This window comes from Anoplolepis gracilipes, chromosome 1, assembly GCF_047496725.1.
Source record: "Anoplolepis gracilipes chromosome 1, ASM4749672v1, whole genome shotgun sequence".
Taxonomy (NCBI): Eukaryota; Metazoa; Arthropoda; class Insecta; order Hymenoptera; family Formicidae; genus Anoplolepis; species Anoplolepis gracilipes.
In genome coordinates, this window is record NC_132970.1 from 11,203,833 (window position 1) to 11,229,609 (window position 25,777).

Here is a 25,777-nt window from a genome sequence, read left to right on the forward strand (position 1 = left end):
TCCCTGTTATTTTTAATGTGTGTGTTTTTATTGATTCGTAAAATAAAAAATTAAATAAACATATATATATATACATATATACATATATATATATATATATATATATATATATATGTATATATGTATATATATGTATATATGTATATATATGTTTATTTAATTTTTTATTTTACGAATCAATAAAAACACACACATTAAAAATAACAGGGAATAAAAATAAATTACAGGAAACTATCATGTAGAGTTATAATTTATATCCACAATATACAACATTTTTCTCCAAAATTATAAAACAAATTCATGTTTTAATAATAAAGAAAGAGAACGAATTTGACAGAGTTTAATATATCTTTTTTTATATGAATAAGTTTCTGTCTCTAATTTTACTTTAATTATTAAAAATTACAAAATATTACTATCGCAAATATCTTTACGTACAATCAAAAAAATGATCTTGCAACTTCGACAAAAATTTTCTAGATGTAAAAAATTAACTAACACAGATAAATGATTAACAAATACTGTGATACTGCATATGTTTTGTACTTAATCAATTTAAATAACAGAGACAGAATTTATATCTGTATCATTAGTGTAATTTAGACAGAAAATTTTTCTGTGGTGCCTATCTTTAAGGCCTATTGTTAAGGACAATTATATTTGTAATTATAATATTTGGCAACGAGATTTAAATTTTCTACAGGTATTGCTAGAATATTGCTGTCATAAATTCAATATGTGACAAACAATATTTTAATAGATACAAGAAATAGTAATTAATTGAAACATCTAGAAATCTATCTATATTAGTAAAATATTTTTTTTTAGTGTAATTGCATTTTTTAACACAAAATTTTTTGCATATTTTTTTAAATTTTCTATTTTTTTAAACAAATTTATAATTGTATAACAAGTGGTGTCGAGCAGGTTGTTAAATAAACATGATTTCGAAATAACTTGTAATAATAATTTATTAAATAGATTAACTAATTTCTAATTTTTTTTCTCTTTTGAATAAATTTTACTATTAAACGTCACTATTAAAATAGTATTGGGAAAGCAGGTTTTTAAATAGACACTATAATGTGAAATGACTTGCAATAATAGTTTATTAAATAAACAGTATAAATAGGAAACTAAATATTTTACAAAAGCGTCATTAGGCCGATAGTAACATTACGATTGTGCATGAGCGGTGTATGCAAGATTGTGCGCAAACTGCGACGAAGAGATCTGATCCTTATCTTGGAAAGATCTGTATTGAGCTTGATACTCCCAAGGTCCATGAGCGATCGGCGCGGCATGGCTATCAGCGGCGATCTTTTTACAGAGTTGGAAAATGGCCATACCGACGGACACGATAAAGCTGAAGAAAGAAAGCTGCAAGGCATTCCAGGCCTTCAGACCAAGTATACCGATGGCCAAGGGGATCAAAGTTATCGCTTTCAGGAGAACGAACACGAGAATAGGGATGATGACCTTCTTCAGCTTGGATCTGCGAGCCTCATCGACGGCACGGCCTTGGCCGAACTTGACGTCAAAGGTGAGCTGATCGTCCTGGATATTGCGCGAGCTCACCTTCACAGTGGAATCTAGCGGCAGCTTGAAGGTCACGTCGTGAGAGGTCAAGTAGGATTGTACTGTATCAAGGAAGGAACTCTCGCTGCGAGCAGATACCTCTTCGATAGGATGCGAGTTACGTGTAATTTCCATCGTTTCGGACACCTAAATCAAGACAGTGAACATTAACGGATTTAAGATATTAAAATAAAATCTTTAAAAATGGATATTATATTGCACGGCAGTAAATAATTTTAAAAAATTTCAATTTCGATAAACAAAACATAAAACAAGAACACTAGAATACAAATATGAAAACTATGTGAATCGCTTTGAAAAGTCATTACCAGCATCACTGATACTTACCTTGAAACTATCCTTGCTGAAGATTTGGTCGAGCAAATTAAACACCTTGAATTTCATGCAAGCAATCTCGTCGCTCTTCTGCGAACATTCGGACCTGGATTGATCGACCATCTCGTCCATGGTTGTCTTCCAGTTCTCATTCTTGGCTGGTTGCGCGACGGCCAACGCGAATAGGGCGCACAAAACGAAGAACCTCATGGCGCTGGCAGTCAGTTATATCCGTTTGTGAAGACTCGCGTTGTACTCCTGATTCGTGGATAATGTATGAGAATGATCGCAACACGACGACTGATGCCAATGGGTTGGGCAGTACGGTATTTATACGAAGGCCTATCACGTTGAATCGTACAATGCGACATCGAAGAGTCGCGTAGCGGCGCTCTCGAACACTCCCCCACTTCCGTTCAAGTGCGAATTTTCTTTTCGTTCAGTATGGTCTTCGATTATTGAGGCCTCGCCATGGATCATGCCACGACTACCTGATGAGGGAGGATAGACGAGCGTGAGATCGCGCGACACGCTGCACGCGACGTCAAATCAGAGTAGCGGTCCCGTCAATATGCCAATAGGTCATACTTTTCGATCATGAAACGCGATGGAATCTATGATATTAATGAGTAGCAGTTTGCTTTCCACCGACGATATCAGAAGACCTACTTGCGGCGATAAACGTTCGTGGAATATTTTTTGACACATGGTCTGAAATTAAATTTTTAATAACGAACGCAACCGGATTTTATAATTGGACTTATTGTTAGTCCGTCGTGATATAAAAATAAAATAAATAGAATTAAAAAGTTATTGAAAACATTAAAAAAAGAGAGGACACTAATCTGTTAAGGATTTCGTCCTCTAAAATATTATAAAGCATCAACAATTGCATAAAATTTTACCTGCAATAGAGATAAATTATTTATAAAATTCTTAGTAAAATATTTAGAACGTTTTTAATAAATTTTCAAAAATATATAATTAATAATTAAATTAATTAATTATTTATCAAATTAATTAATTATTTTCTATTTTAAATTGATAATTGATAATTAATTTATTGTTTTTATAATCAGTATTTATAACTTATAATTAAAATAACAGAAATAAATATATCGACATTATGGAACTTTTAAAAAAATTATTAAGCAGAAGAAGGTTAAAGAGCTACATATAACATTTCAAAATTAATTATTATTCTTTTATTTATAGCAAATATCCGGAAACCTCTCTCTCTCTCTCTCTCTCTCTCTCTCCCTCTCTCATATACACGTAGTAAAACTTCTTTATCCTTGATATCAAAGTCACCGTAACATTGGCATTGAATCGATCATTCATTCATACCACGATCATGATACCACTTTCTATACAACGTTCCGTTCTGTCTATGTTCTCTCTCCTTATGCCATTATCCTCTTTAGGACTATAAATTTCACCCTGTTAGAGCTTATTAAATTGTAGCTCCTGCTCAAGCTTAAGGAAAATAGCACGACGGTACATCAGTGATGCGAGTTGCGTGCAAGTTTCTCGCACGAAAATGCGCACCGTGTACCATCAGAGACACTTTTGCCCTGCCCGACTTCTTTGTCGTAACAATGAAACGGCAACTGGAATTTTGGGTCGAGTTTACATATGCATTCAGGCCGTCTAGCCGACGAAATGTCGATCAACATCTTTCGTGCAATCAGTTTATTATTTTTGTATCTGTTTTTAGTTTACTTACTGTTGACAAATCAAATTTATGTGTGACAACAAGAGTTTGTTAAGCTCACGCGACATTTATATTTAGATATCTCTGTATCTTTGTATTTTCTTTTTACAGATATAACAAATATTTATGCAAATACAAAAATTACTTAATAATACAGATCACATAGGTTAATAGGTAATAGGAGTAATGTAATAGCTACGTAATAAAATTTTTAACAGAAATTGTGAATCTTAACATTTTTATATAAAAATCTTTATATATAATCTTTTATTGTTTTTATTCTATTTTTTATTTATATTTATACACAGTTGTGTATTTTTATATATTACACATACTCTCTGTTAATATTAATTTATTAAATCAAGTTTATTGATAATTGATTTAAGTATCCCGTTCAAGTTCACATTGCATATTATTTGAAAAATATAATTGAAAAATATAAAACAAAGTATTAATAAACATGCTACTTCTTTTATTTTAATGTATTTTTATAATCGTATTTTTCTATCATTTTTTTCACAAAATGTATCATTTTCTAATATTAAAGTGATAGTATTCTTACAGCATCTTCAAGAAAAAGAATGTAAGTTACATTAAATCGGAAAAGATTGAGATAAAAATAATAAATAAGATTCGATTGATAAAACAATATGAAAACTTTTATTACATGTAAGTAACGCAGGCGGAACATACATACATACTAGAATGTGTAATCAATAAATATTAAAAAAGTCTATGCGGATGAAACGATCAATTTTTCTACGTTCTTTTATTTTCTATAGGCTCTGTAAGGTCCATGAGGTGCGGTGTCCCAGTGAGGTGGATGTTCGACAGGTGGATGTGCGTAATGAACGAGTTCGTAAGCGACTTTCGGTTTAGTTAATTTGAAGATCAACATCGCTCCACTGAGGACCATTGATAGAAGACCCAGAGTTAACGCTTTCCACGTCTTTAAAGCGATCAGAGCAAGAGCAATGGGTACTATAGCGGTGGCTTTGAATTTCAGACCAAGTAAGAATGGTATCACCACCTTCTTGACGAAACCACGCCCTAAAAATATATATAAAATTAATGTGCTTCTTAAAAAGTATTATGTATTAAAAATGTAATATTTTTATTATTTTTTTTTTTCTGTTACCGTCTTCCATGTCAAATGAAAATTATAGGTAAAATATGTATATTATCTATATTTACTATTCGTTGTTAAATTACCTTGTTCATTGGAAGAATCACTAAGAGAGACTGTAAGACTCCTTGGCATGCTGTCGACTAAAGATCTAGGAACAATATTCGATTCTGCTATTTCTTCCGGTAGTTTAGCCTCAAGCTGATGGCTTGACAAATACGCGTCCAATTTCTCGAGCATCAATGTTCGCAGGAGTTTCCTCTTGGATGGATCTGCAGCATTATATTGCGAGGGGTAGTCCGTATTATCTGCCGCTACGTCACGGGATTTAACTAACGTTAAATCTTCCGTAATTGCCAATCTGTCTTGTTTCACAGCATCGGTGAGATAAGCCAATACTTTCGGTTTAACACAAGATAACATGGATTCGCTATCTGCGCATCTGTAACGTTTAAAATTTATATAAAAAATGAAATATTTAAGTAGTGATATATTACTATTTTGATTTAAACAATTTGTAATTATGATAGCTTATACGATGTAATTAATTCTTAATAATTAAAATTATAAAATACCAGAAAATTATAATATAATTATAACATACCTGTGATAAATTTTTTGCAAGACATTGACGGTGGTCTCTGTTTGTTGCGCACCAGTGAGGGTGGCCAAAAGAGCTACTGACACAAAAGTGGTTAAGAGCCTCATGGCGATACCACCGATTGGTTAGAGACTAAACACCGAATGCCAGTACGAACGAAGTCAACGGGGTTTTATAGGCGATGGCATTCGCGTACGTTTGATGAATTTTGATTAGAGACATGTTGCCGACTGGCGGAATGAAAAGAAGAAAGCCTTATTATCTAGGGTGTCGATGGTTTCACAAAGTATAAGCGCCCTCTCGTCCCTCTGGAATGGTTTTGATTTTAACATTCACACCAAATATTACTTCCATTTTGGGAATCCATCCATGCAAAGAATACTCTGATAAATATTTTGACATGCAACTGTATTCGCATAACAGTTTCGATAAACTTATGATATTTTTGGACATTTTCACAGTATGGTTTTCTTTATTACCACGATAAAAATTTGTATCCTTTACTATATATTTATATATATAAAATTATGAAAAAATTTACATTTTTATTGGATCAAGAGATACAAAATACATAATTATAAAATGAGATATTAAAATATTGATTCAGGAGATCTTCGTTAGTGTTTGTCAAAATTTTTAAATTTTAATGCCAATATAAATTTAAGCGAAAGAAGCATAAATATACATATATACAAAAGATGTGAAGAAAAATAAATGCATTATAATTTGATATCAAAGAGTTCTTTAAAGTAATTCATATATAGTACGCTATTAAATTCTCTTTTTTTAATAAAAAATATATATAATTATATTATAGCATAATAATGAAAATGTTATATATTCACTTTTTCTTCTTTCTTTATAATATTCTTTTTATTCCTCCAAGTTTAACAATTTCTTATCTCCGTCAACAAAGAAATAAAATAGTGATATCACACTAGAACTAAATTAATTATAGTATTTTTGAGACTGATATTATTAAAAAACTAAAAAAGAGAAACTGTGTAATAAAGAACTGAAAAAGACTACTTTATTTCTTACATATTTATTTTGGAAAAATATTTGATCAATAATATCTCTCAGAATATTCATGAAATTAAATTTCAATAGTTATATGATAATCTATTTGATTATTTGCTTACATGATAGTTTATATTTAGATTTATGTAATAAGTCCTTTGTATATATTAAAAATATAATAAATACAGTATATCAGAGTTATAATATATGGATAATTATAATAATGTAAAAAAAGATTTATTTAATGTTTTATTGCACATAACTTACATACACATAATTAGATAGTATAACTAATTATAAAAGTATTTATTTAGTTTTTACATTATATTTTGATGTACTTTTTTTAATTAAAAAGTTATTTAAGATAAAGTTAAATTGAAAATAACAGTTGTTGGGTATGGCACCCGAATATTTGATAGTAACTGATTAATTATCTCTCTAGCGGAATAAATATTTTAAAATTATGCAACAAGCGCTATTTCCTAACTAATTTTTTACATAGCATCACATAAATATCTCTCTTATGCAGAAAACACAACGGATTTTTAAATTATTGCAGAATAAATATTTAAACATTTTTCATGCCATTATATGAGTAATTATACAAAAGTGAACAAAAAAAATATTATCTGTCGTACAATATTGTTCTCCAAAAATGTTTCTTTATTTTTTAAATATGTATTCTTAAAGCAGAACTAATTAATAGAATTAATAGAAATCCTTACTTTTTTAAATACTCCACATTTTTAAGTTACACCAAACGTTATAAAGTACATTTAACCCATACAATGTCACAAAATCCAATCTTATTATTTAACCATATCTAGCTATATGATAATATAAAATATTATTTCTTGAGTGATCTTGTTGACAACGTGTCAATAGATTTCAACTTTGACACATCATCACAAAACCCACTGATTAACTCCTCACTAAATTCGATCGCTAAAATTTAAAAAAGGAGCATAAAAACAATAAATATTACACTAAACAATTAGCTTCCACAACTAAATTAATCATTAAAACTTTCGTGACGAACAAATTTATCCGCAGAACATTCCAGCTTTTTTTCTAATAGGAAAATTAGATCTGATAAATTATATATTTATAAATTAATACATGGCAGTACTTTGTCGGACTCTTTTATACCGATATTACATAACGCAACTTTACAACATTAATCTATCTGATGTAAGTTCTTCGAGCTTATTGAGCAAATATATATATCTAACATTTGCTAGTAACGGACAATCTCAATAGTAACAACATCTGTCATATTTTAATCGCATTAATATAAATCGGTATGAATTTCGTATATATTACGAAATATTATTTATTCGGTATTGTTACAAGGATATGTGCTGAGACAGTCTCCACCATCTTGACCGTGCCTGGCTGCGTTCACATATCTATAAAATCTCTGACTGTACATACTTTCTGTCACGCTATTCATGAGTTCCTGCGGATCTCTGAAAATACAATATAATTGTTTTAATTAATCCAATATAGCATAACAGTAACAATGATATTTTTATAGAAATATGATAATTATGTATCTTAATTAATATACATATTTTAAGCCACGTCCGATATGCTTGATAACATGCGTTATTTTTGCTTGTTACTGAAATAATTTGATATGAACACAGCTACTTGATATAAAAACGCATCCTATAAAACTTAATTAACATAAAATGAATCTTAGAAAGGCTATAATTGTGCTATATAAGCTAATTATTCAACAACGAGAATTTTCCAGTCCGTCGCATAGTTGACTCGGTGAAAGCACTTTATAGCTCATGTCTATTATTAGTAGAATACTAAGCAAAACTCAACACAACACCGGATAAGTCTGATACAACGTACGAATTCGTAGCGTTAAGAAACGATACAATAAAAAGAGAGAGAAAGAGTTAAAGCCAACATTGACCCGATTAACGTGATTTGGAGCACACGAGCGATCTGCACCTTTCTCTTTGTGATGCACGAAATTACATTTAATCGATAAGCTACGTAGTTGCCGCATTCATACCTGGAAAGCTCGTTTGACACGAGGTTACTGTGCGGCGAGTAGCCCGCCGGGTTCTTGTACATACTGCAGACGAGCATCTCTCTGCAAGTCTCTTCGTAGAACTTGAGCTGCTCGAAGATCTCGTCCAGTCGTTCGATTATCGGTCCATAATACTCATCTTCCGTTTCTTGTCGCGAAATCGACACGGACGAGCTCTTGGGGCTTGCGACGGGTGTCAAGAGTTTCTGATGAGTCGGTCGTACGTTTGGCGCGAACACGGTATAAGGATTCTTCGCCGATGTCTTCGTACCGGATACGAGATTTACGGGATTTACCGAAAGTACTGCCGCAGTTGGCTGCGCCGCAGGTCGTCGATTGTATTTAATATCGTTGAGATATCCGGAATAGGCCAAGTTATGCGCGCCAGCTGTCATTAAATTATCTGGATAAATATGATGTAATCGATTTATGTTTGACGTATATTACGACTAACCTGGATATATGAGACCAGGAACTGCGTTTGGAGAAGGGACTACGCGATTTAACTGCTGATTGGACTCTTCGTACTCATTGTCAGGTTCGATACCCCATTCTTTCAACTCTTCCATATCTTTTCGGTATTGAACATGAGGCATGGTGTAATCGTAACCGTCGAAGTCATCGCGATGATGATGATGGTCGTAATAAGCTGGAACAGGTACCGGAACCGGCACGTGATGATGATGATGCGCTATCTGAAAGAAAGAGTATGAATAAAATACTTTATATACGTTAAAAAAAAAGAAATGAGATGAGAGAAAGTGAGAACCACTCGCATACTTGATGATGATGATGGTGATACTTGGTGGCGTGAGACGAATAGTAGCTGGAGCAGAGCTTGAAAATGTGTGCGAACGCAGGAATGAAGAACAGTAGTAGTTTCAGGAAAAGTTTCTTCGCAGCGCCCACACCGAAAAGGAACGGAATGATGAACAGGAACTTCACTTTAATTAGCTTGATAATTAAGAGAAGCGCCAAGAAGCTGGTTAACAATTTATTCTGTACAAATTTCTCTAAAATGAAACAAAATATCATATTGTAAATTTTGCAATTTTATTTACAATTTTTGTTCTCATAAAATAATATAAATATTATTTATCTAATATTTTAAATATACATCACGTACTTATTAATTGTCAAAGATGCTTACTAATTTTTTTAAACAAGATTCGTCCCTCCTCTTGTGCAACCTGTTGATTTCCAAAATCTACTCTGAGAAGAGCTCCATTTTCATCTATCTCCCGCGGGCTTATCTTTACAGTTGTACCCTCGAAAAAGAACTGCGGAAGTTGAATTTCGTAATTTCGTGTTGATAAAAATTTCACTGTTTTATGTCGTAGAGCGTTCGTAATTTCTTCGAGTGGTGATTCCGGTTCCTTAAACTTCCGATTTTCCTCTTTTGCTTCTTCAGCCGTTTTCTTTTCACAACCGTTCGTGTCGCCATCATCTACGAGATTCTCACGAAGATCGTTGGGATTTTCTGTTTTAGAACACGTATCGTAGGTAATGTTATTTCTCGTAAGTATCAGACCGTCGAAAACCGTGATATTATTTTTCTCGATGAACGCATTGTCGAGATACGTGTACGCGTTCTTTTGTATACAGGAAAACGTCACTCTCTTGTCGCAATCCCTGAAGAGTCCGTGCCAAAGCTCGTTTCCCGTTTCGTTGATGTTCAAAGTATCCAACTTTAAGATCTTCGCATACGATCTGAGTTTCTCGACACTGAACAAATTCGAGTATGATAATGTTATCGAGAGACATAACAGGAACAACGTTGATCTCCAATGCATCTTCGATAGCACTTTTGCCGAGATTAATTACGTTTAATGTATATATTTTATATTTGACTCAGTTTTTACGTGTATGACCAGAAATATGAGGTAGCGTACCGGAAGCACTGCACGCTCTGAATGTACACCACCGGTGGTACCACTGGCCAATTACTTATCTAGTAACTGAAACCGGTGCACTTTACATTTTGTGAACTTGTCATGATCACTTCGTCCACGTGCACGTCGAATTCTTTGGTATCTACCCGTGGTCATCACATGCTCTTTCTACTTATTGGAGATCTCGCCGCTCAACGTCGACCCTCCCTCCTTCTTCGTTCGAAAACCTGACCTTCTCCCACCCCTTGTAGATAATCCTCTTCTCCACGCGAGAGCCTCTTCGGCGATTCGGCGCGATATACAATCGGCAGACTCTGCCGTTGCAATCACGTTGCATCGCAAATGTCAATTGTCATGCTACTAATATGCTCGTGACTGTTATCACATATCACATCTTTCAACCTGTCTTGTCTTTCTTTTATCTTTCTTTTTCTCTGTCCCACTCTCCTCCGTCGAGACGCGCACCGTTCGATCTCTCGTTCCACACTAACCACGGGCCTTTCCGTTCTTGCTTACAATTCACCTGAGCTTCAAGTGTGTCAAATACCCTCCTACTCCTTCTTTGGTGAGCTCCTCCGTGGAAGGTCATTATCGTCTCCTCTCGGACTGCAACCGACCAACCTGTGGTTGTACACGCGCAAGTTTAAGACCGTTGGGCTCCTGGCCAAAGACCTCGTCAGATGCATAAATATGCAGCAAACAGGTGAGACATGATGTTCCCATCAAATCTGAATATCTTTTCTCGTTAAGTCAGTGTTAAAGGATCTCTAAAATATCTCTAATAACACTGTGAAAATACAAAAAAGATAGCTCCACATTTTATGCTTTTTTTTCTGTTTTATCATGTTTATATGTACAGTCGAATGTAATATATAATCTCAAATTTCACTAAAATTAAAAAAATTGACACAAATGCAATATGCTTTCACCGAGATAAGACTTAATTAACTTTTATCAAATTATAGGAAGGCTTGCTTTACATTTTTACATATTGCGCAAGATTATATTCTCTGTAGGATAACTTATTAATTTTTTTGCATCACGATAAACTTGTGAGATTGTGAGATACAATTAAGATATAAATAACGTATATTACGTAGTGGCATGAAATGTCACTTTTCATATAAAAAAAACTAATTATGGTCATTCATGAATTGTCGGTCGTAGTTCGCTTCTTCGAAAGATGATGATGGCAAGAAATTTCCCCGCAAGCAAGTACATAGTTGAATTGTCGCATGGTCGACCATTTATACAGAATTATATGTACGTCTACTACGTGTTCCGGTGAAAATATAGTTCAACTTCCTTATCCATGTGCCGACGTAATGAATGAGAAATTCAAGCTGGAATTAAAATATTATTATAGTTATAAAAAATAATATGTTAAAGTCATTTAAATACAGTAAGAATTAATTACAAGATGGATTTAAATGCACATATCTAATGAAAGAAAGCATATTGCACATTGCATTTAGATATAAGTACATGGTAAAAAATTTTGTGTTAAATTTAACACATTTCTTGTGTTGCAATTTATCCACTCTAATTTTAATGTTAATTTAACAGAAAGCTAATATGTAAACAAATAACACAAATAATATGTAAAAAATTAACACAAAAATGTGAATTAATGCAAGATTTACTTGTTAATTGTGTTGTTTTAACTCTTAGAAACGGTGAATATTAACTCAATGTAGAAAAGTCAAACTAACATAACGACAGTATGTTATATTAACATAAGAGTATGTTAAAAATTTTTAACGCTAAAATTTCTACACGAGAAAATTTTAACAAAAATACAAAATGTTTTTTACCGTGTATAAAAACAATTATATGCGAATATAAATGGTTCAGTATGCTTTTTCAATTGTAGTTTACTGTTTGCATGTAATCCGTGTATATGTACATATATCAAGCTAAGACGCAATAAAAAGATTCTTTTTTTCAAACTCTTGAAAGAGATACTCTCAACATATAAATTTCTCTGACATGTATCTCTGGATAATATTTTTTTACATTAAAAAAATCAGCAATAACGGTAGTTAAGATGTTAACTAAAATGTTTTTAGAATAAGGAGACAGCAACAAATCGTCAGTCAATTAATATTTGTACTTAGTTTAACGATAAATTGAATTCTTTCAAATTTTATATATAAGCATATACACTAAATACTAATGGAAACACACTTTCAGATCCGTGAATGTAGCGAGACATTCATGAATGAATCACAAATGAATAGCTTTTCCCGTACGCGAATATCGCGTCATACATATACTACACTACGTTTTCTTATTGGTACACTGAAACAACATTGTGTGAGATAATAGTAAATTTCTCATTCGTAAGCATTATTATAATGAGTAAAAAATTATGGCAACGCAAATAATATTCTAGAAAAAAATCATTTATAATTCAACAATGTAATATACTTTTACTTTGTAAAATAACGTAGTCCATAAATTCATAAGGAAATGATAATTTTACAATCTTAAAAGAAATGTTCTTTTATGATCTTTATTTATATACACTTTGAAAACAGGAAATAAGCATTATTTTGTTGCATTTAACTCGTCAATCACGTTTCTCTAGGCTTTTCACTAGATAGATTTCTGGTGAAGGTGTTCTCATTATTCCAGCGACTGTGTTGCATTTAATCCATGTTTAACCTGCAAGTTACTCAAGTGACAGTCAGACGTATCTTTTTCATCTAATGATATTTTTGATTTTGATAATGACTAATATAAAGATGCGTCACATCTAAGCAATGTGTCCTTTAAAAATTATTATTCTCAATTTTGCAAAAAAAAAAAAAAAAAACAATTTTTCTCTCGAGATATAAAATGTTATTAAAATCTATCATAGTCGCTATCTATCATAATTTTTTTTTCTTGTATTTCAAAATTTTAACACATTTTTACACAGGTCACATAACATTAGTTTTTGTTTAAAATTTACTTTACAAGTTTTTCACACACAGATTGTTTTTTTCGTACATTTTAGTTTACCATTTACTTTACAAGTTTTTTACACACAAATAGTTTTTTATATATAAATAAGTTTTAGTTTTAGGAAGTAGCGCGTTGATCAGTCAAAAGCAGGACCCGAGTCCAAGAGTAGAAAGGTCGAATTAATATCGAAGGATTATCAATATTTCTGGAAATATTATCTTGCAGGACAAGTTGACCAAGCAATTTATCGGGCGGGCCAAGCCAAAGCGCGTGGACCGGATGAATTCCATTGACCTACTAATGGAAGATACTGTGTAGGTAGGTTGAGGTGCATGACCGGCTTACGTGTTCACTGCCGAAAAGCGATCGTACGCACACGCACACGCACGCGCACAAGTCGCATTTGAGGAAACAAAATTTCACGCTGAGAATTTTGTTCCACCGCGCCGAGATTCGTCTAGCCTTCGTTGACGAATACAAAATATAACGTGCACGTACTCTTATTTTACCTCACTTCTTATGAGTTCTCGATACCCATGGAGGAACAAGAGGTTCATTCCAACGTAACCCAGTTACGTCTTGACCATAATTTATCATATAGTGATGGGAGCAATAACAGTTACTGATTTCTCCATCTTGCGAAAATAAAAGCAGCATTATCTCGAAATATGCACGCTTTTGTTTATTATTCAACTTTAAATGAAAACATCAGTTTACAAAACAATTAACACTTCGGTGTAAATTAATACATTCTACTGTGATTAAGCAATAAAAGAATTCAAGTAACAAAAGTCATTTTGACGGAAAGAGTACTTTTGCTACTTGCGAATATATTTATTTTATTTTATTTATAACACTAAAGTAATTTCTAATTAAAAATAAATGAACTAATTAATTAAGAAACCTATTTTACATAGTTTACAGAGATTAGATTAACAATTGTTCTTAAAAATATTCTAATTTTCTTAAGAGTTATTATGTTATTACAGTAAATTGTATCATTGAAATATACATTTGATGAAACTTAATTGAAAGACTTGCTAATAAATCTACGTACATTACAATGTATTAGAATCTATAGATGTACTAGATACTAAATTAACCAACTTCTCATTTTTTTCTTAAATATTTTGTAGCATACAATAATCTTACAAAGAGGAAGCAATTTGTGCCGGTCTGACTGTAGCGGATTATTATTTTAGATATATCAGTCACCCATAACATGCGACTGACATATCTCAATGTCATTGGAAAGTATTTTGGATGGTAGACATAGTTGGAAACTGTTAGTGTCGTAAACCAGAAACGCAAACTTTAGCGACGATAGTAGCTCCAACGGAAAGTATTTGCAGTGCATCAAAACTGGTTTGTACGTGCACAAAGTGAACCAAGCAACTGGGACATGTCACATATTGGGTGAGCGATAAAATTTAAGCTTTATGGCCTTAAAAAAACCACAAAAAAGATATATTGTATGATAATCGACGATTATGGTTTTAACGAAATTTTATCATTCAATAATAGTTTAAAAAGAATATTAGAAAATATCTTTTTTTTTTATTTTTTTAGATTTTTTATTTCTCAATTGCATATGGATATTATTTTTTATATCATTTTTTTATATTATATAATGCTCTATTTATCCGTACAATATTTAAAAATTTTAATTTTATTATAAATATTTTTAAGTTTATAATGTTCTTTTTATACATATATAATATACGTCCAAAATTTTAATCCTACATTAATTCTAAATTTTACTTATAACAAAGATATTATAGTTTTAATATTAAGATAATATATTAAGATAATATATTAAGATGGCATAAAATATTATAAAATTGTCAAAATACTAATTATAATTTTTTTCACATTCTCATATTTTGACAAAGAGCGATGACATTTATTCACCCACTTACCTATCTCCTACACTTCTTCCTACGAATCAGACAGCATGCATAGTTATCGCACTATCTCTGACGGAACAAATAGCATATTATGCATTGCCTCATATTACGCAGCATAGATCGCCGTCCAGTCTGTCATTACGTCAATTGACAAAGTGAGACGGTGAAATGGCTTTCGGCTTTTGTGACAGATATATAATATAAGAATAAGTAAACGGAAATATCATATTAAATATATACACAAAAATAAATATTGAAAACAAATGACCTTATTCTTGTAACTGTAATATTATTTGAGTTAATATGAGGGAAAGTATATATAACGGAAAATTATAAAATCTTTTCATTCTCTCAAGCATAGCTCTGTGATAGCGTAAAAAAAAATAAATATTACTTCTGTGATTTTATTATTCCTTTTTTGGTAACAAATTATACATTCTTATATTTTTTATAGAAGACAATATAATGTCATAAACAATATATAATATATAATATATATTATATAATATATAATATATAATATATAATATATAATGTATAATATATAATGTATAATATATAATGTATAATGTATAATGTATAATGTATAATGTATAATGTATAATGTATAATGTATAATGTATAATAAATAATATATAATATAAAATAATAATGTGCCATCTAAATGATATATGCATTTTATTTGATTGTAGATTTAAGTATCATCGCGCATAATATATAGTATAATATATCATATAAAGTAATAATATGCTATCTAAATGATGTATATATATTTCATTAATTATAGATTTAAGTCATCGCGTATATTAATCTTTGCAATAACTATCGATAACTATGAGATCGCAAAATGCAGTAACATAGGAAAGTGAACCAATCGATCCTCAGGCGTATCTACTTCCGGAACAGAAAACCCTCTTTTTGTTGGACGATACGAACACTTTCACCGATTTTCCCGATCGCGAAAGGGAGCGGGATCCCGTTGATCAGTGGGCTATCTAACGGTAATCGACAGATGACCTCGTGGTTTAAGCAGGCGCTTCCTCATCAAAGAAGCTAAAGGAGAACATCCTGAGAAAATCAAATGTGCGACATAAAGGCATGCTCGTGCCGCTGTCCACGGAGACTGAGGATAAATTCACTTGCCGTTATTCTTTTCAAATCAGATCACGTTGCCACCGAAAAGGCTACGTGTTGAGAGTTTCAAGTAGATAGTCAATACATTAATGTAGGTCGATCATTGCGCGAGTAAAAAGCTCGGCATTACACGAGTTAAGAATTTAGTCGTGTATAAAATTTACCAAAGCGTAACTCTGTGTTTTTGTATTAGAACACTTTTGCATAAAAAGCGATAGAAATATTTGACGGAATAATATCTATTATGTATATATGTATATAGCAATTAATTAATTAATTTTAAATAATATTTTACTATACTTTTTTTAAGAAATGATTTATATAAAAGTTATATATATTTGCAAAAGATTTTCGTTTTATTCTTGTGACCGTTATATTAATTTTTCTTCAAATTTCAGATTCGACCGGCTAAGTTTGCGGACTTAACAAAATATTTTATAAATCCAATAAATTTGTCCGATATGTTATAAGTTTTTAACATTATACTATACAATTTATTATTTTATAAAGCACAAATTTATTTGCTGAATATGCTTGATAAATGTCCTACAAATTAAGAAATTTGACAATAAATGCTAACATTAAAAAGTCGATGTGAGAAATGTCTCTTCAAATAGAAGTGACTATAAATAATTGCGGTCGATTTTAGCATGAATGGGCAATGTAGAAGAAATAGAAATTTACGGACCATGACGTAAGAAAAAAACCGTTATAGGCCTTAAATATGTTTTATCTGTATTTTTCCAAAGTGATTTGCATATATCTGCTAAATCTTGAATTTGATCGACTACACGAATAACCTTCGACACCTGGTATCGATGTTCCTCACACTCTTCAAAGGCTCTCAACCGATATGTCAAGTGTACCAGATAAAATGGATTCCGTACACTTCCGGTAACATTCAAGGTCGGTTACTTACTAGAAACTCATGGAAAGAAGCTTGGAAGACTCTGCAGAAGATTGCGCCACAATCTTACGAACAAAATCGATAAACAATTTAAACAAATTCTTGAAAAAAATTTATATAATGGTTATTATTAAACTAACAATATAATACCATTAATTTTTATTAAATTAAATTGTTGTAATTACTAAAAAATTAAACAATTTTTTAAAAATATATATTCTATATAATTTTTAATCTAATTTATTCAAAAATGTTTTTTATAAAAACACTGAAAACATAAGCAATATATATATATCACTAAAATACATTTTTTTCAATCATTGTTACAATAATATCTTTTATTTAAAAACGTTCATACACAATAATATGCTATACAATTAACAATGGATCTAAATTCCCTGTAAGGAAGGAATATTTTTAGAATACGACTGTGCCTGTAATTCGTTTATATTGGAATTTGACGATGAAACATTATTGGAATTTACTTTTCCAGCTGTAGCCTGCCACTCATTCATATATGTCTCATCTGTTTTATGAGTGACATCAGGTTGATTTGGGTTTATTGCTAAGTCAACATTTTTTTCGGTTTTATTAATGAGATTAATTTCTGTAGATGGATTTCTGTTGAATATAAAACTTTTTTCTTCTAAATTTACTGCTGTTTCTATGTTTGAAGTATTTTTTACCGAATCAGCAGTTACATTGGTGTTTCCATATTCATAGAGAACATTGTTTGCTCTGTTCCAATTAGAAATCATGGAATTTGAGCTTATTTCTGACGATGATTTTTGGTAATCCTGGTAGTCCGGATAATCGATACTCTCCGCGTTTGAAATAACTTCTCCTATCATCGGAGAGCGATTAAATCCGTCATCTGCGGTTTCCTTCTTAATCACTTTGTCGTACGATAATATCATCGGCCGTTTATGGAAACTGCGACCCCATCCACCGCCACCGCCACCGCCTGAGTAGCCGCCGCCTCCTCCTGAAGGGGGACCATAACTACTTGGTGGAGGTGCACCATAACTATCACTAGGTCCGCCACCGCCACCGCCACCACCACCCGAGGCTTTCGTAAGTAGTACAATTTCTTTGAGTTGTCCTAGAAAGTGTTATCAGGTTAAAGATATAGATGTTATTAATGTTTTACAAAGATATTTAGTTTTGTTATTTACAGACTTTGTTAAAAGATTGCTATTATAATGATTTTCTACATATTATTATAAATTATCAAAGTTTCTTGAGAGAAAAATAGATACAAAATTATACATCTGGTCATATTTCGTCATATCCGAATTATGTATATCATTATATGGCATGACTGTGTGGCGCCAAATTTCGGATATAATTATATATGATCAGATCTTATATAATTACATAAGTTAATTTTGTCTTGGGTTGTAATTATTAAAGTTTTAAAATAGGACACCTACAATGTAAATTAGTGTGAGTATTAAAAGATTAATTATATGTAGATTTCAACAATATTAAATATAAAACATAACAATATTTAAAAAAATGATCATACCTCCTCCTCCACCACCTTGCCATGGGCCACCGCCTCCGCCTCCGCCTCCACCCTTTCCAATTTTATTCATCAACATCATCATGGAGAGCATCAGAGACATACCGCCCATCACCATACTTTTCATTGCCATCATACCTATTGTATATCAGATATTTAAAATTATTGTAATAAGATATTATTAAAAATTATTATATTACATTATATTATTATATTAAAAGTTTTTATTAAGAATTATTATATTAAATTATGTTATTTAAAATTATTATAAAAAGTTTCATTATAATAAGGTATTTCGATATAATTTAAAAAATTTTAGAATAGAAATATGTACAATATTTGAAAAATTATATGTACAATATCGAAAAAATTATACTATACCTATTAGCTTCATTTTGATCATCATTAGCATGCCCATCATCATCATTTGACACCCTCCACCACCTCCACATCCACCTTTCATCTTACCTCCACCTCCACATCCACCTCCACCTCCACCGCATTTGTCTTTCTTACCTCGTCCTGTAACAAATTATATTTAACAATTAACTATAAGAATAATAATTTTTTAAACAACACAACAAATCCTAAAAATATTTGAAGATTTTTAAACTTCTATATCTAAAGATATATCTAAAATTATACTTAAAAATATTTGAAGGTTCCTAAGATTTATATCTGAAGATTTAAGATTTTAATGTCTTTTATGTCTGTATTGCGTGTCTGTAATCTTGTTCTAATATTTTTTTTACACTAACCTTCCACTACAGCTACTTCATCGTACATTACATCGATCTGATTCTTTTCACGCTTACTGTTCCATCTAGGTAATGTGATACGCAGACTGAAGGAATTGAAAAAATCATCCAAGCTGCGTTCGATGCTAACGTCTGTATTATTCATGGCTCGACCGTCGGATTTATTATGTATTGTTCTGATCTTTACCAATTTCATGTCTTGTCCGAGCAAAGTAATTTCATCGAGGCGAGTTATTGTTTCTAAGAAACGAACGAAACGTTTCTTGATACACCCGAGCGAGAATTCAATAACGCATTTGCCTAAATCCTTTATGGGAAACGGCGGGAAATTATCGTCGTCCTTGTTTCTCATGGAATCATTTCTAGACGATGGAACTATTTTTAAGTCAATTTTAAAGCCATTCTTCTTGAGATTGAATATTCGACGTTCAACTGGTGCCTTACGTAACCCCGTATCAAGAATGTAATCCTTGACGTTTCGGATCTCATTCTTCTCGTACGCATTCGCATGGATCGCGTACGCAATCAATAGACAAAGAATAAACATAGGTTCACGCACTTTTGCACGCTGAATAGTTAAAACTGATCGATGACGATAGTAAATGACGGAGATAACTTTGACAGAAATACACTGACTGACACTGACTGATCTTTGGATCATCGCGATCGTTTATATACATTGGGATTTATGTCATTCGGCGGTATCTTCGGGGCGCTATGTCACGATTGTTATTACTTGCAGCAAGAGACAAGTAATTTTGTAATGATAAGGTTGAAGAGGCAAATCGGAATCATTCATCGAGTTTTAGCCACAACTAGATAGTACATACAATAAGTTAAAACAAACGTTTCCGGATACAGCATTACAGCTGCTATATTAGTTGACACGCTTATAAGATCATCTCAAAGATGAGACAATTTGTGTCACTTACAAATTAATTACAAATTAATAACAGATTTAAAACTTAAAGATTATAGGTTTAACTTAAAAGATTATAGATTTTACTAATTAATCAAAATAAAAACAAGAATAACCAATAATTAAAACTTTTAATAATTTTCTGTTTATATATATATTACTTTATTAAATGTTTGATTATATTTTCTTATTATTATTTTTAAATTTTTTGTTTTTGCTGTTGAAAATATATATCGAAATACTTGGTATTTTCTTGGTATTTTATTATATGTATGTATTAAACATATGTGTGTGTGTGTGATGCGCGCCTTGAGAATTGCAACACTTTATGATCCGATGCAGAATTGCCAGCCTAATGGTCGTCTAACGTGGTAAAGATGATGGCCTTATTACTTCTTAATTGGTCCGTACATTCACCTTCAGAGATATCTACGTTTAATCATAGCAATTAAATTACTGTAACAGTAAACATGTACACTTTTCAGCGCGTGATGCGGTTATACGATGCATTTCTGCGGGCTAGTTAGAAAGAGTTCAACGTAACTTTTTCATTTAAATTAACGAAATTCCTGATGATTATCGCTAAGCACTATGACAAGCATATTCTTATTGCAGCATACGTATTTCGCGATTATACATTCTTGATGATTGCTGCAATTATTACAATAATAATGACAAGACATTTACATATATATCTTTACAATATTCTTTATTATTACAACTTTAACAGTAACAAAATAAATATTCAAAAATCATGTACATGATCTTGGGTAATCCGCGTGCACGACGATGGTACGCTTTCTCAATAGACACTGGTCGAAAATGCAACGGGGCGACCGCAATAAATATACGTAGGTAACTATAAATAATAATAAGAGTATGATAATTTATGAAACGACAAATGAAGCCAAATGAGATCTTAGAGTGGCGGATAAAAAGTATGATGATGGCGAGATAGAAAGAGAAGAGAGAGAGAAAGAGACGTAGCGAGATGATGAGGAGACATAGAAATATAGACATGAGGACAAGACGCGATAGTGTGATATAGCGTTAAAAGACCAGGAAGGAAAAGAAGAAACTCGGTGAGGTAGAGATGTGCTAAAAATGGTTCTGTCGTGTACCGACGAGTGCGGACTACTCATCGGATTAGATCATCGGGCTGAGATTAATTCTATAAGATCGATCTGCGATCGCGTGCGTTGCCATATTTCAGCACTGCCTGTTGAAGCGAGTCGTGAACGGAATCGAGGGATCTTCCGTATCCGGAATGGCCGAATCCGTGTCCGTGATGCTCCTCCGAGCTATGCGTATGCGAGCTGCTGTACACTGGTTTGCTGACAATTTCGTACGTGGTCTTTTTCTCATGGTGGCTTAAAGACTTGAGACCGATAATGGCAGACAACATTAATGCCAATAGACCGGTCATCAGAGCTTTTCCGGCGAGGAGTGCCAACGCACCGAATCCCATCGCGCCGAGAGTGCCCTTCATCATCAGCAGACCAGCCATTAGGCCACCGTGACCTTTGTCCTTTTTACGTCCTGTGTGGAATATAAAATGTTAATTAAAATTTTAAAACGTGAACGATTGAGATAAAATACTAATTCGAATAATATATTTTTGTAAGATAAGCTCTCTGAGTTTAAAGTGTTTGATCATATAATAATCTTCTTGATATTATTTCTTTTATTACTTAATAAATAATGAAAATAAATTCTAACCTGTTTCAACATTTTGATTGCCACCCAAGCCAAGTTGCGAAAGTGCATTTTCGTTAAAGCTTCTGGCAGCTTCAAAGGTCCTAGGATCGAAAAGCTTGATAGAGATTGAGTGGCTGTTAAGGTAACTGCGGACCTTGTGAACCAAGTAGGCATCCAACCTTTTCTCAACATCGTTCGGGAAGTCCCTCGCCAAGTTGGCGACTACTTCCGATGCCGGAACATCGGAACTGTTCTCCTTGATCACAGATACACCCGGCAGGATACCGATGTTCTCCTGCTCCGACAATTTATCGAGGAAAGACACCACGTCCAGTTTGAGGCATGTGGCACTGTATGACTTTCCGCAATCTTTGTTTAAATTAGACGCCAGATTTTCCGGCGCTTCTTCCACCGTTTGCCTCGAAGTGCGTCTGTCGATCTCGGCGCTGACGCATCCCGAAAGAAAAAGTACCAGAAGAAGAAGAAGATGACAACGTGACAATTGGGCGTCGTGCGTAATTCCTTTCATCGCGATTTTTTGGATGTTCCCTTGAAACTTGGTTGGAGTAAGAAGAATTTGTGAATTTTTTTCGTTCTAGGTCTACGGATCGCCAGCAGCGCGATATCCTCGAAGACGAAGGAAGCTGACGGATGAGACGCGTATCGTGCACTGGGCATACCCTCGGATACTTGCAGTATATATAGAGCGAGTCAACAGATAGTCCTTTTTCCTTTTTGCCTTTCGGTCGTTTCATACATTCTCCATAGTTGAGAGTACCAGCGACGGAACTCTCTTCTTTGTGGATGCCGAAGAGGAGGCAGGGGCCTTTCGCAGCCGCCCAGTAGCTGCAGCGAGAGGGAGCGTCAAATAGAGCGGAGAATTCGAATCTGAGTCAAATTTACGCAAGAAAAAAACTATTATTAAACGTAAGAAAAAAACTACTAATAAACGAGTACGATAAATGATGAATGAGAACAAATGCTCATCGTCTCGATTATCAATTTAATTGTTAACAATACGTTATGTGTCTGCAATTAATTATTTTTTAGGCATTTTTTATCTACAATCCATAGAGAATTTCTCCATATCTCTTTTATTTAGAAAAGTTTATAATTTTATAATTTATCATATAATCATATAATTTAATATATTATATATATTTATTTACTACTATAAGATAAGATTGAAAAAAATATATAAATCAAATTTTTGCATAATTAAATATATTAATTATATTATCTCTTTTCACCTGATTATATATACATAGATGTATATATATATACATATACATGTAATATATAATATATTATATATAGTTTAATTTATAAAAATTTATAAAATTATGTTTATAGATTCTTATCTATTGTCACATAATATTTTTTATTTTACAAAATAAGAAATATAATAAGATTTTCCACTATATAGGATATATAATATTATATTAAGCAAAAAATATAATATGTATAGAGTGTCTATATATTTAATCGAAATAATCTGGAAATTGTTGTTGCGTTATTACAAAAATGTAATTTTATAAGAATAGAACAAAAAAAAATCTCTAATTATTATAGAAATAATGACATGACATAAGGATTTAATCATTTGAATTAATCGTCCTAAACACGTATAAATTATTTGATCAATGATCGCTGGTATCATGGACGCTCAATCAACCAGCGCAAGGTCACTTTCGATTTCATGAATGAAACCAAGAGGCCAAATTTTACGAAGTTTGCGAGCCGGACGCAAGCAAGCAAGAATTGCAAGTTGAAAAATTGATCGATAGGAGTATATCGTGAAAATATTATTGCGGGCGAGGCGAAACGAGACGGGAGTCCTACTTTAAATCAGTCCAGTTTAGCTAGCTCGTAGGAGATCCGATTTTCGCGCGCTACGCTCGAGCAACGGCGCTTCAGACGGATCTGCCAATGTGAAAGTACGTAGTCGATTTTCACGAGCAACTTGATAGGATCTTATCGTAGCATGCACGTATGTATCTGTATGCGGTGAACGCATGCACGTCTTGATATGACGCGCTTGCATACCACGCGGCAGGTGTGTCGACTTAGAACGGACTAGCCTTCTTCTCGAAGCATTCATTTCGCCATTTATTGCTTCTTTTTTCATACGATGCCTTCCTTTCGTTAATAATCTCACGATCTCAAACGCGTCACGCTGTTCCTGTTCTCGCTAAGCTACGTGCGACAGATCGAGCCAATGGTAGGCGTTTTACAGTCGTAAACATCGACGAAAGGGATAAATTGGAAAGAAATATTTTACATTTATCTTTATCACTAATTAAATCGAAAATTTTGTAATAAAATCAAAATATTTTGCATTTATCTTCATCGCTAATTGAATAAAAAATTTTATAGTGAAAGAAAATATTTAAAAATTTGATGCAGATTCGATTCACTCACGTTCGTTTATGCACTCATTCTGACATTATGATTTTATTGTCTTTTTTTTCAAACCTAAACCAGAACTATCCGTAATGTAATCTATGATTCCTGGTTTTTAGAAAGGCATTAACTGAAACCGCAATATTATCCTGTATTTGGGACATCTGATAAAAAAATAATGCCATTTAATCTCACGATTCATCATCAAATAGCCTATAACAGATAAAGATAGAGAAAAGAAAAGTTAATACGTTTATTTCCACTTAAATTTAAATTTTCCAGGTATCAAATTTTTATATTATACTTTAAAACAAATAGAGCACATTATATACAAAATAAATAATAACCTCTTAAAATTTCTTTTGAATAAAAGTAAAAGAATCTTTCAAATTAAATTCTTATTATCGTGATAATAATATGTGAAATCCATGACAAAGAAATATAAATTTTTTTGATTATGGAATATTTCAAAAATAATAGATTATAGTATGCATTTGTAAGTGCGAACATAATGTTGCAGTGAGTGAATTCGTATAAAGACAATGATTGTGCGTTCCAGAACACTATAATTAGCCTATTTTCAATTGAAATTGAGACAGGCGTTATTCCAAGAAAATCGCTCACATTTACCTAACAATTTGCCACAATTCAGGGAACGTTCACGCAGGATTATCGAAGAAAATGTGTCAATAATTTTTCTCCTTGACAGTTATCACAGCGAATCATAATCTCAAAAATTTAAACTATTGAAGTATCAATACTGATACTGTTAAAAATTTAGAAAAATACACATAACTTGGAAAAATTAGAAAAATTATACTAGAAAGTTAAAAACTACATTGTTTGTTTATGAACGTTGTGTGTTTACCGCATTACTAATGAACGTATCTCTAACATTTTTATAGACGATTCTTTTGCTTCTAAGAAAACAATCTTTGTCGTTCTTTACTTTGACACACGTATGCACAAGCATATAAATTATTGTTTTATTCTATAAATTATATAATATTGTGTCACTAGATATCTTCTTTTAGGAAAAATAAGATTCTATTGCTTTAACAGAAAAATCTGACCTATTTATTTTATTGTATTTATTTTCCTCTAAAACCTTTATAAATCTCACTGTAATATCTTTGCTCTTCTTGATACACATCATTAGACAGGAAATGATATAATATAACATACTTGATAAGAAGTATGTATACTTAATAAATAAACTTAAAAATATTATATATTTTCGTTAATCAGTTGTTTAAAATG

At 32.1% G+C, this 25,777-nt stretch overlaps 4 protein-coding genes across 5 annotated transcripts; all 4 read right to left on the reverse strand.

Annotated features, from left to right (window-relative positions):
• Positions 1–1,091: 1,091 nt before the first annotated feature.
• Positions 1,092–2,228, reverse strand: Osi19 (DUF1676 domain-containing protein Osi19). Its single transcript, XM_072892516.1, has 2 exons — positions 1,927–2,228; positions 1,092–1,725 (listed from the first exon to the last, which is right to left on the reverse strand). Exons 1-2 carry the CDS (start codon positions 2,122–2,124, stop codon positions 1,177–1,179), a joined length of 747 nt encoding a protein of 248 aa, XP_072748617.1. The 5' UTR covers positions 2,125–2,228; the 3' UTR covers positions 1,092–1,176.
• A 2,037-nt stretch (positions 2,229–4,265) lies between these two features.
• Osi18 (DUF1676 domain-containing protein Osi18) lies at positions 4,266–5,511 on the reverse strand. Its single transcript, XM_072894231.1, has 3 exons — positions 5,359–5,511; positions 4,841–5,196; positions 4,266–4,678 (listed from the first exon to the last, which is right to left on the reverse strand). Exons 1-3 carry the CDS (start codon positions 5,460–5,462, stop codon positions 4,398–4,400), a joined length of 741 nt encoding a protein of 246 aa, XP_072750332.1. The 5' UTR covers positions 5,463–5,511; the 3' UTR covers positions 4,266–4,397.
• Positions 5,512–6,611: 1,100 nt separating this feature from the next.
• Osi17 (DUF1676 domain-containing protein Osi17) lies at positions 6,612–10,841 on the reverse strand. Of its 2 annotated transcripts, none has more exons than XM_072899315.1 (5): positions 9,576–10,841; positions 9,206–9,438; positions 8,880–9,120; positions 8,408–8,813; positions 6,612–7,844 (listed from the first exon to the last, which is right to left on the reverse strand). In XM_072899315.1, the coding sequence occupies exons 1-5, from the start codon at positions 10,216–10,218 to the stop codon at positions 7,709–7,711; spliced, it is 1,659 nt and encodes a 552-aa protein (XP_072755416.1). In that variant the 5' UTR covers positions 10,219–10,841; the 3' UTR covers positions 6,612–7,708. The 2 variants fall into 2 exon arrangements, with proteins under 2 accessions (XP_072755416.1, XP_072755408.1); XM_072899307.1 differs by having other exon boundaries at positions 8,408–8,828.
• A 10,393-nt stretch (positions 10,842–21,234) lies between these two features.
• Positions 21,235–22,873, reverse strand: Osi16 (DUF1676 domain-containing protein Osi16). The gene is given in 4 exon segments (XM_072899204.1): positions 21,235–21,955; positions 22,136–22,655; positions 22,657–22,827; positions 22,829–22,873. Coding segments are annotated over 4 exon segments (1,104 nt in total). The 3' UTR covers positions 21,235–21,587.
• Between the last annotated feature and the right edge of the window lie 2,904 nt (positions 22,874–25,777).

Excerpts from the sequence above, each read along its gene's own strand:
- Osi18 (XM_072894231.1), bottom strand. The coding sequence starts at position 5,462 with ATGAGGCTCTTAACCACTTTTGTGTCAGTAGCTCTTTTGGCCACCCTC. Across the intron at positions 5,197-5,358 it reads TTGCAAAAAATTTATCACAG|ATGCGCAGATAGCGAATCCA; the intron begins GTATGTTATAAT and ends TAAACGTTACAG. Across the intron at positions 4,679-4,840 it reads TGATTCTTCCAATGAACAAG|GGCGTGGTTTCGTCAAGAAG; the intron begins GTAATTTAACAA and ends ATATATTTTTAG.
- Osi17 (XM_072899307.1), bottom strand. The coding sequence starts at position 10,218 with ATGCATTGGAGATCAACGTTGTTCCTGTTATGTCTCTCGATAACATTA. Across the intron at positions 9,439-9,575 it reads AATCTTGTTTAAAAAAATTA|AGAAATTTGTACAGAATAAA; the intron begins GTAAGCATCTTT and ends GTTTCATTTTAG. Across the intron at positions 7,845-8,407 it reads GTGTCAAACGAGCTTTCCAG|AGATCCGCAGGAACTCATGA; the intron begins GTATGAATGCGG and ends TTGTATTTTCAG.
- Osi19 (XM_072892516.1), bottom strand. The coding sequence starts at position 2,124 with ATGAGGTTCTTCGTTTTGTGCGCCCTATTCGCGTTGGCCGTCGCGCAA. Across the intron at positions 1,726-1,926 it reads TCAGCAAGGATAGTTTCAAG|GTGTCCGAAACGATGGAAAT; the intron begins GTAAGTATCAGT and ends GTCTTGATTTAG.